Raw genomic sequence first — 11,786 nt, 5'->3', positions numbered from 1 at the left:
ACTTGATACTCAATTCTAAAACTGCTTCCACATTTTAGAAATCTGTTTAACAGAACACCACTCTTGGCACTAAATTCTACTAGTTATCTAGTTCTGTATAACAGAAATATCACAAGTGGCTGTAAGAGAATAAATTTCTGTGCGTAAAGCCAGCCACTTGTGATATTTCTGTTATAACACTCAGCTAGAAGTCTGAGTTCAGAGTGTTAGCTCTAGGGGAAGACTTTCCCTCTGTGTGTTTCTTGTTCCTAAAAGGATCCTAGCACAGTGACCCTGGGTCCAAAGAACACTTTTCACTCCTGGCTCCTTTTTTATTGAAAGTAAGTCCTGTCTCTGCTCCTTTCTCTGTCCCTTTATCTCTTGTAACATGAAAGGTGTTGCAGGATTTATCACAGGGTTACTACCCTTATATCAGATCAGCACTGTGATGGGACTAAGGATGTTGCAACCTACCCTTAATCTTAATCCTTTTACACTTGATCAGCTTATCACATCAGTTCACGTCATGTGGTACCATTACAATGTATCTGCCACATTGCATCATTACATAACTTCTAAACCACTGAGAATCATGGCCCAACCAATTTGACACAAAGTTTAGGGGGACACTATCCAACCCATGCTATTGGGTAAAGTAGAAGGTCAGGGAAAAAGGAGAAGACCCTCAACCAGATGGATTGACACGGTGGCTGCAACAATGGGCTCAACTATGGTAACAATTGTGAGGATGGTGCAGGACCAGAAAGTGCTTCATTCACTCTGTTGCACATAGGGTCACTATGAGTTGCAATGAACTCAACAGTCCCTAACAACAACAGGATATTTAAGACACAGACTTAAAACATTGTCATTAAATGTAAATGTGTATTAGGACTCCTAAGTTTGACACTATTTTCTTTGATGATCTTTATGGTTGTAGGTTTTACATCGAGGTCTTCAATCCATCTTGATTTAGTTTTTGTATATGGTGTGAAATATGGATCCCGTTTCATACCCTAGCATACGAATATCTAATTTTGCCAGCACCATTTGCTAAAGAGACTATCACTGCCTTATTCAATTAGCTTTGGCCCTCTATCAAAGATCAGCTCTTCATAATTAGATGGATTAACTTCTGGCTTCTCAATTATTTTCCATTGATCAATGTTTTTGTATCAGTACCAGGCTGTTTTTGTTACAGTGATAGTTAACAAGTGGTGGGACCTGGTTTTGAGTGGCTGGGCACCTGGATGTAGTTATTCCATGTGATGAGACTAGTAATCAACTCCACGGTGAACTCTGCCATGAGCAGCTGAGTAGCTGCTTTAGGAGAAGCTGTAGGAATGGTCTTGAGCTTTGCGGCACATCTGGATCCTGCATTTGGCTGAATCTTCATCTCAGTCACCTGCCGTGTTGTCTGCCAGTCTTGAAACTGTTTCTGGACTGGAACAAGTGGTCTGCCATGTTCCTTGATAATTTTGGGACTGTGACATTTTACTTCTTGACCTTGGTTTTGTCAGCCTCAGCAAGTGTTTAAGAAAAGCCTCCAGCTTTAATGGGCTGGGAGCAAGAGACAGAGCTAAAGACCAAGGTTGAGGAGTTTTCACCCAGCCCCTAGAACTGGCACTTTGAACCCAGACTTCTAGCCTCCTTAACTATAAGAGAATAAACTCTTGTTTGTTAAAGTGATACATTGGTAGTATTTTCTGTTGGAGTGGCAACAGAGAAACAAAATAGCTATTGGGACTGAATAGTGGGTCTTGATGTTAGGGAGAGTGAGAGGGCATATTTTGCTGTTCTTCTTTATTACAGCTTTGATTATTTGAGGTCACTTCCTTTCTATCTAAAGTTAGTGTTTTTCCATTTCTTAAAGAAGGATAATGGAATCTGGAATAAGATCACATTGTACCTGTAGATTACTTTGGATAATATTGTCATTTTACAATGGTCAGTATTCCTATCAATGAGTGTGGTTTATTCTTCCATTGTTCTAGGTCTCTTTTGATTTCTTATATTAGAATTTTGTAGTTTTATTTGCATATATATTTGGTGTCTCTGGATATATTTATTCCTATGCATTTTATCTTCTGTTTGGCTGTTGTAAATGGTAATTTTTCTTGATTTCCTTTTTAGAATAATGTACCTAAATATTATACTTCTGGCTTCTCAATTCTTTTCCATTGATTAAGGTGTCTATCGTTGTAACAGTACCAGGATCTTTTTGTTATAGTGTTAGTTAACAAGTGGCTGGACCTGGTTTTCAGTGGCTGAGCACCTGGATGTAGTTATTCAGTATAATGAGACTGGTAATCAACTCCATGGCGAATTCTACCATGAGCAGCCGACTAGCTGCTTTAGGAGAACATGTATGTATATATATATTTATATATTATATATATATAATATTTCCTTAAGAAGTTGGAAATAGAAAGACCATATGACCTAGCAATCCCACTACTTAGTATACATGAATACTAAGAAAATGATTTTGTGGTTAATATTCATATAATCCGGAGCTGTGGTGACATAGTGCCTAAAATATTTGACTGCTAACCAGAAGGCTTAGGTTCAAGCCCACCAGCCACTCCTCGGAAGGAAGATTGGGCAATCTGCTTCCATAGAGATTCCCACTCAAAAACCCAAGGAAGGGTCGCTATGAGTCAGAAATGAGTCAACAGCAGTGAGTTTGCTTTCCTTGAGTTATTTGTTTAATCTTTCTATATTTAGGTAAAACAGTATTAGTTACATTATTAGTAACTGAGCAGAAGCCTTTTTTTGAATTTTCTCTTTTTCTTTTACTTCTTCATTCTCAAAATTCATCGCTACAGGTTCATAAATGCTGATTACCCCTATATTGTAGCTAAAACACCAGAAAATCAGACATAATCAGCAACTGTATAAATACTAGCGACAATGAAAACAACAGCATGTGTGCATGCAGATGAAAATACATAATTTAAAGTGTCATTGTAGGTGGGTAATAATGACAGCTCTGACTGGAGTGAATTAGTTCAAAAAGTAAATTAGCATAGAGTTTTAGCTTTACAGGTATATTGTTACTTCTCAGCTGGGCTTAGAAGAAGAAATATTCATTTTCTTAATGATATTTTTATAGCATACAGTAAAGTTCTGCTCAAATACTGCACAAAAATTGCACAGACAAAATTTTTCGTGTGATCACTCTGAACCCTTATCCTGTAGGGCTCCACTCCCTGCAGCCCCCCCGGTGAATTCCCGGTGCCTGTGGTGATTACCTTTCCCCTTTAACCTTCCCAGAAATCTGTCCTTGCCCCTCAGTATTGGAGATCCATCATCAGATATAAGGGTCGCACTTCATTTTGTAGTTATTCCTGTTTACACATAAGGATTAATTATACAAACTTTGCTTCCTAAAAGTAGACCTTTGACAGGTATTCAAACAAATATTTCTCAAACCTAAATAATGTGCAATCCCTTTCTAAGAAAAATGATTCTTTTGGAACTCCAGCAATGATGCAAATTATAATTTAAATTTTCTAATATAACAGGTGTTAAAACTGACACTTTTGATAAACATAATGGAAGTGAGATTACAAAATATATCTTTTCCAATAGCAAAGGCAATGAGAAAGATAAGAAGACTTACAACAAGATGAAAGATATGAAACCTGGTCAGAGTGTAAGTTAAAAGAGTGCTTTGTGAGAAAAACCTTGGAGACTTTCCTGTAGAGAAAACCCCATGCCTTACTCCTCCATGGGAGTACAAGTATGCCAGCCTCTCACATCAGTGCTTGTACTCCATCATGTTTCAGGGAGGGACCTGTGTTTGGATCTGCCTACTCTATTTGGCTGATATGACCCTCTCACTTTTTGAATTTTATGCCATTCGGGGTCATAACTTAATGTTCCAGTCAAGTACCTTAAAATCTGTGTATATATCTTTGTATGTGGGTGTATGCATGTATGTGTGACATATACTTATTAAACCATGCTGGAAGGGCACTTCCAGAGTACCATTCTTAGATACTAGTACATGTTTCTTCACATAGGTGACCACAGAAACTGAGACCACAAAACTGTAAGCAGAAATAGAGACCACCTGACTTCATGGTTTCAATGTAGGACTATCCAGTAAGGTAGGATCAAGTACAGAAATCTTTCCAAGGTATCATGATCTTGGGTCATCGTATCAAACTCATATTGGCAAAACCACAATCTTGGATATGCAAATTTCCAGTCTCTAATGGACTACTTCATGTTGACCAAATTCATAAGGTTTTAGAATGAGTTCTAGAAAAACATTTTGTTGAACACACACACACAGACACATAATCATCCTGTCATACAGTACATTTATTTCTAGAGAAAAATTTCTATAAGAAGTTAAATTGGCAATTAAAGATGGTCACATGTTGACAGAAATCAAGTAAGGATCATTATAGGTTCTTCAAAACTGTTATAAGCTTTAGGTAATATGCTAATGCCATCTTCTCAGAATATTAAATGTGTAAGTATAATCAATCAATATACATGTATATTGAAATGTATTTATCAATATATATATTCCCTGATAGGAATGTTTTTGTCTTCCATGTAATAAAAATTTAGATGTTAAGGAAGTGAAAGTTAAATTCTCCTTATTTTATTTATCAATCAAAGTCATAATTTCTTTTACACCACAGCTTTTTCATGGCATTTTTCACTTTTGCATTCCTCAGTGTATAGATCAGAGGATTAAGCAAGGGTGACCCAATTGCATAAAACACAGCCACAATCTTGTCCACTGGAAATGTGGTTTGTGGTCGTGTGTATATGAGTATACATGGACCAAAAAATATGACAACCACAAGAAAGTGGGAGGTGCAAGTGGAAAGAGCTTTTAGCCTTCCTTCTGCACTGTGGTTTCTCAGAGAGTATAGAATGACAGCATAGGACATAAGCAAGATTATAAAACTCACTGTGCATATGGCCCCACTATTGGACACAACTAGCAAATTTATCATATAAGTGTCCATACAGGCAATTTTCATCAAGGGCTGCAAGGCACAAAAATAGTGATCAATCACATTGGGACCACAGAAGGGCAATTTCAAAGCCAGGAAAATCTGTGCTAAAGAATGGATACAAAATCCTATCCAGGCAAGAATCACCAGCACAACACAAACACGCCGGTTCATGATGGTTGTGTATTGCAAAGGCTTACAAATGGCCACATAACGGTCAAAAGCCATGATGAGGAGCACAAAGATCTCCATGCACCCAAATAAGTGGAATGCAAAGAGCTGAATAATACACTCATTGTAGGAAATAGTCTTCTTTTGGGATAGAGCATCCACAATGAGTCTGGAGGCTGTAGTTGTAGAAAAGCAGGCATCAGCAAAGGACAGGTAGGATAGGAAGAAGTACATGGGACCCCCAAGGGTCACACTTGTCTTAATGGTCACCACAATGAGAAGATTCCACAGCAGAGTCAAAAGGTAAAGAATCAGGAAGATCCCAAATATTACTTTCTGCTCATCTGCATCCTGAGTCAACCCAAAGAGAATGAATTCAGTCACAGTGTTATTCATCACCTTATCAGTAGCCGTATGTAGGAAGCAGATGACAAAGATTTGTTCTGTATAGTGAAGAAAAAGAAATGGCATTTTGGGAAGATCACTAGGCTAAACTTTGCTTTCATTGTTTCTGGTTCATGTTCTGTTACCTCCACCTGTTTTTATTATGCACCAAAATTTTCCATCAATCTTTGTAAATCTGCAGATGTTCAGCCCTCCCTCAGATTTATCTATTGATTCAGAAACTGACTGATTGGACCAACACCTTTGTATTTTGGGAATAAAGTTAAAAAAAAAATTCTTCACAAAATTTGTATTTTATCAAGATTGGGAACTGCAAAACTTGTTATTTTTTTGAACAAGTGACTTAGCTGCTTTAAAACTCAACCTTCTAATGAAACATAAAGTCCTAATAACTGCTCTACCTCATTTTGAGTTATAATAAAAAATTTAAAACGTTTACACTCACACATAAACATGCATGTATCTTTCACGTGTTACAAATCTTTTCTAGTGCTCTGAAATCTGAAAACCACTATTCCAATAGAATTAAGCATTAATATTGTTGGATAACCCTCTCTGGGAAGAACATTTTATCAGTTCTGTGAACATATTGTTGTGTCTGTAATCCCTGGCCTTTTAGGATTTGGGACATTCTGATCAAAGAATCTATTTTTACCTGTACCTCCAACTTCACTAATGTTCATGATGTAACAAATCTCTGGGTAATGCTTGTCTTAGCTACCTAGAGCTAATACAACAGATATGTGGCATAAAAAAAAAAAAAAAATCCATCGTCTCACAGTTTAGGAGGCCAAAAGTCTGAAATCAAGGTGCAGGGTCCAAGGAAAGGCTTCTTTTCTCTGCCAACTCAGAGGAAATTTCTTGGTTCTTTGAGGTTCTTCTGGGTGATCTTCATGTGGCTTGTCATTTCTCAACCCCTAACTCTGTTTTCTAGCTTGTTTAATCTCTTTTATATCTCAAAACAGATTGAGTCAAGACATACCCAACACTAATCCTGTCTCATTAACATAGAAGAAGCAACCAGTTTCTAAATGTGATTATAACACCAGGCATGGAGGATAGGATTTACAACACATATTTTGGGGTGACACAACTCAATGTCAAAGAACACTTTAAGATGGGATATAGAGAGATACTACCATTCATTGTTCACTTGGATTTATACCTTACTGAGGTTTATGATAAAATATTAAGCTTCTGTAACTATAAACTTGACTTGTATAGAATTTCTAACATTCCTATAACCCAAGTACTCATTTTACTCACATGCATCCTTCCTTATCCTGAATTCCCTAGAATAATTTTTCCAAAAATCTGAATTAAAGATTATTAATAATGAAAGGTATTATGAGATGAGAACTAAAAGAGTAGAAACTGTCTGCAGAGAGAAGATCACAAAATCTTCCAGGATAGATTGGGCAGTGAAGAGTTATACATTTGGTAAGAAGTCAGCTTTAACTCTTACTGGAGATAGTCAAGACACAAACCACGTTCTATCAGATGCAAACATTCAAAAATTAAAATTGAGAGATCTGTTAGCACAGTGATCAATGTACAGAGTCCAAAACCTCATTAAGTAGAGTCAAACCTCACCTCAATGTCCATCAGAGATTTGGCATATAACAAGTTCCTTGATATCACTGTGCTTTCCTTTCACCTGTAAAACAGAAATAATGAAATTGTATGCCCTTAAATCTCCCTAAGAAGATTAAATAACTTAATATTTAATTAAAATATTAGGCACAAGAATCCAGTGATCATAATAGAATCTTTATTTTCCATATGATTATCAGTATTGGGTTTCCAAGAGCTATTTTCAAGTTTTCAGAAATAATAATTCAAATTGTTATCTATTATAATATATCTATACCACTGTATTAAAATAATAAGTTCCTTTGCTGAGTGACTAAGATCATATCACCACTGTGAAGGTCAATAGTTTTTTATAATGAAAAGAAGTTAGGATTGCCAGTTCTAAACATCTTTAATAAATACAAGAGAAAAAATGGACTCAAAGTACGACATATCAACAATACATGGATCCCATTATGAGAAAAAAGTAAGAATAAAATAGGTTCTTTGTTGTGAAAAACTTGAGATTCAAAAGGAAATGAATGAGGGCATTAGGTGAGAAAAATATAATCATAGCGATAAGGCACATACCCTATCAGCAAAACAGATCAGTAGGAAGTCACTAGTTTAGCCAGACTCAAAAAATATGGAAGAAAAGTTATAAAAGAAGTTGTCCTCATAGTCAAAGCTCCTAAAAGCCATGTTATGAATGTTGATGTTTTCTATTGGCAAAGTAGAAAATCTGAAAGCATAAAAACATAAAAGCAACTTCTAATGATATTTATTCAGTACCTAATAACAGAAAGAACTCAGAATTGTTAAACGGAATTTAGCCATACCTTTTTTTTCTTTACTAAATTTAGTTTAATTGAACTTGGAGCTTTTCCGTAATGTAGTGCCTATCTTCAAGATGCCAGAGTTTTATTGAAGATATCAATCTTTCTGTTTCCTACACAATGAAACTAGGTAGAAAGGATTCAAATGTGTTCACTGTAAACTACCAACAAACCCTTTTGCTGTCGAGTCAGTTCCGACTCATTGGGGTCACATGTGTACAGGTTAGAACTGTTCCACAAGAATTTCTTGACTGTAGTCTTCATGGATGCAGTTCACCAACTCTTTCTTCCACAGTGACATTGAGTTTGCAAAACCACCAGCCTTTATGTTAGTAAACAAATGCACACCCTGTGTACCGCCCAGGGATCTGGATACACTGTCAACTCAATGACATAAAACGTGACCCTGCATTCATTCTAAATATGAGTCATAAATGGCTTCAGACTTGACACTTCCTTTCTTAAAGAAGGATAAGAAGTGCTCACTCTCATGTCATCTCTGTTGGATGCCAAAAATGTGTAGGGATCCCAGAGAGGTGGATTGTAATTTTGTCTGTGTAACAAAGATGTCACTTGTCCTTGGTTAATTTAGTTCATATATGAGCCTGAATATCATTATTTCAGTTGAGGGGGGCTCAAGATAAAAATTTTCCTTTCAACTTTAATATAAAATTTTCCACACAGTACCAAACAAAAAACCTATTGCCACCATGTTGATTCTGATTTCTGACTCTGATTTCCAGTGCCTCATGTCGCCATGACAAACATCAGACTGCATCCATCCAGGTGGAGCCAACAAAGAGCCCAGAAATGGTTTGAAAAATAACACTGAGGAAGGGGTAAAGAGATTATAGATAATAAAAGAGTCAGATCGAAAAGGAACAAAATAAGACTTTGTGGGTAAGAGAAAGAGAAAGGAGGAAGGATTGAGGTGGGAAGAGATGGGAGAAATCTGTAGAGGAAGCAAGGGTGAGCTAAGAACCATTTTAGAGATTAATGAGTTTACCCCAGGATGTTATTAAGGAGTTTTCTTCTCCCTGTTCTCTACTTCATGTTATTCTTTTCTCCAACTAAAGATTAGTGACAGTGGATCTTGAACACTCAACATTCATATTCACTGATACATCTCCATACTTTTCTTGTACTTAGATCTTGCAAATAGGAAGTCTGAAAGTAGGATACTCTGGTTGTCTTGGGGCCAGGCAATAAATTGTCTCACCTGCATTTTTTTTTTTTAATCAGAATTGGCCTCAGAAGCAGGGATGCACCCAGCAGAGGCCAGTGATAGCTGAGGGACTTTGAAACTTCAGAATCTTCCCGTCACTGTGGGAAATATGTTTCTGAACTTCAGGTTTCCTAGAACACAGAAGTAGATGATGGCTACTGCCCTAACAAATGGGGCAGTGCTGGAAAATAACACAGAAGCAGCTGTGAAATGAGAGGCAAGGGAAAGGAAATATGTCAGGGATATTTGAAAACTTACCTTTTCTGTGTAAGCAGAGAGATGATATTCATTAAAGAGTTCATACTTCTCTCTTTTTCAATTCTAATTTCCTTTGAAAAGTGATCAGGTTCAGTGCATTACAATACATGAACCCTATTTGAGAGAGGTCCACTCTGGCTTTCTGTCGCAGGGGCTGTGGGAGAGAATATGCCCCACAGACAGAGAACCCTTCCAAGAGAGATTGAATTAGACTTTGCAAAAGGGCCTGTAAAGTTGGTAGGAGAAAAATGTTTAAGATTCTTATGTCTACTTTTAAAATTTGCTTGGGAAAAAAAAAAAATGTCCTCACCGTTCTATGGTAGAAATTTCTCTAAAGCCAATTCTACTATCCTCAACACATTCTGTGCCAGAAAATGAAAATTAAAAATCTTCTTCTATCAGATATTTATAGGGATTTCATAAAAATTCAGGAATTCTTAGGAGTGCATTTAAGCCTCCAGAGGGCAAGGGCTACACTCCTCCCCACAAAACCTTAAAAGGATTTTCGCAGTGAGATATTTAGCACAGTCCATACAGGAATACAGCAAGCCATGGGGCCAATTATCGTGGACAAGGTTGTCATCAGCCAGACTGTGTCCTCAGAGCCCTCCCTTCCCCTCATTTGTCCAAAGTTACACCTCTCATTTCAGGCACAAACTTTTCATGTGGCCACATCTATGTCCTCACTGCACACATATGCCCTACTATAAGGAAAAAGCACACTTTCAAACTCACATTCAGTTGCACAGAGCTAAAAGTCATCATTGGTTTTCTCCTTTAAGTATAACCTTTGCAAATGGCAGGCAAAACTTTGAGCTAGGTAAAGGTTTAAGTAGACACGATGTAATTCCATTCTCTGACTTCGTTATTTATTTTTATACTTTAGGGAAGTTTATTATGATGGAAAATATTACTGTTAATTATAATAATTATTATTATTAATGCTTTGTTGTTGTTATGTGCCGTCGAGTCAGCCCCGACTCATAGCAACCCCTACTTGGGATTCCGAGGCAGTATCACTACGGAAGTAGATTGCCCAACTTTCCTTCTGAGGAATGGCTGGTGGATTTGAAACACCAACCTTCTGGTTAGCAGTCAAGTGCCTTAGGCATTATGCTACCAGAGCTCCATTATTAATGCTAGTAACACTAATATATAACAAATAATTACATGAAAACTACCAATTACCAACTATATTTCCCATAATTTCTAAAATATTTTGAAGTTTGTAAGTCAGAAGAGAAAAAAAAGAAGTTGACAGAGAGAATTGTTTACAACTAATAAAACAAGACCAAGTAATTAAAATAAATTTTATTTGAAGATCATTTTAAATGTTGGTATGTAAAAGGCTACCAATTTTGAATATGGCACTTAAGACGTGAGGGGCAAGCTTCCTGGAAGAAATGTAATTAAGACATCAAGAACAACTAGTGTGGAAGTTCTCAGGCAGGAGCATGCCTGATGTCATGTAAAATGCTGGAAGAACTAATGGTTTGTATAACAGTGGGGTCAAGTAATTGGTAGAATTTAGGATTAGTAGAAGTAAGCTGGAATTAATGGAGGTATGGTTGGAGATTCTTGTTACAACAAGAGTATGATAATTTTGGTCTTTATAAAAACCTGAGGAGCATATTTATTTTATTATAATTATATAAACACTGGGAAGGATTTAGTGTGAGGTCATAAACTTTATATATGTGTTAATATGTTAGGATTAATAACACCAGACTGCATTACAACACTGAGTCCTACTTAAGAAAACACTCTCATTTTTACTTTAATGTGATCTTCTCCTTCAGACTCAGGGTGGAGTAGGGTCAAAGTGAGAGCCTTGGGCAGTATCCCATGGGAATTTAAGGCTAGTTGTCATCTTTCTGGGTCTCATATACCCCCTTACTCATCCAGTTATTTGTAGTGATTACTGGCAAAATCACTTTAACACTAAGCAGCCCTACTGATTGTTAACACACAAAGGCACAGATGGGGAAACTAGAATTGGCTCCCCTTACCATGTGAATGATAAGAAGAGGATTTTCTAATAGCTGTCTTGGGTATTTTATGATGTCACTTGTAATTTCTATTATTTAACTTGTTCCCAGGGTCTTTCTCAATTCAACACTGATATTCAGACCGCCTTTCTTGCCCCCTCACCTTGTGCTTGTGTGGTGGCGTCACTCTACTAGGGTCGGTGTCATCCAATGCATTAACTCATGATGTCATCCATCCCCCCTATGGACTTCCTCCTGCACCATGGACTTCCTCCTGGACCACATTCTATAGAATACTTACTGATGTTTATTATCAACTTCAGTCATAGACTAAAATGTGATATATATAATTGTGAGCTGAGTAAATGCA

At 36.9% G+C, this 11,786-nt stretch overlaps 1 protein-coding gene across 1 annotated transcript; it reads right to left on the bottom strand.

The window, feature by feature from the left end:
- Nucleotides 1-1,745: 1,745 nt before the first annotated feature.
- On the bottom strand, nucleotides 1,746-5,528 carry LOC103210914 (olfactory receptor 4C11-like). Its single transcript, XM_007956827.2, has 2 exons — nucleotides 4,634-5,528; nucleotides 1,746-1,822 (listed from the first exon to the last, which is right to left on the bottom strand). Exons 1-2 carry the CDS (start codon nucleotides 5,526-5,528, stop codon nucleotides 1,746-1,748), a joined length of 972 nt encoding a protein of 323 aa, XP_007955018.2.
- Nucleotides 5,529-11,786: the final 6,258 nt, after the last annotated feature.

Source organism: Orycteropus afer, unplaced genomic scaffold (assembly GCF_000298275.1).
Source record: "Orycteropus afer afer isolate SDZICR_OR568_19922 unplaced genomic scaffold, OryAfe1.0 scaffold00666, whole genome shotgun sequence".
In the NCBI taxonomy this organism is placed as follows: Eukaryota; Metazoa; Chordata; class Mammalia; order Tubulidentata; family Orycteropodidae; genus Orycteropus; species Orycteropus afer.
Note: the sequence above shows the minus strand (reverse complement) of the source record. Positions and strands in the feature narration are given on the sequence as shown.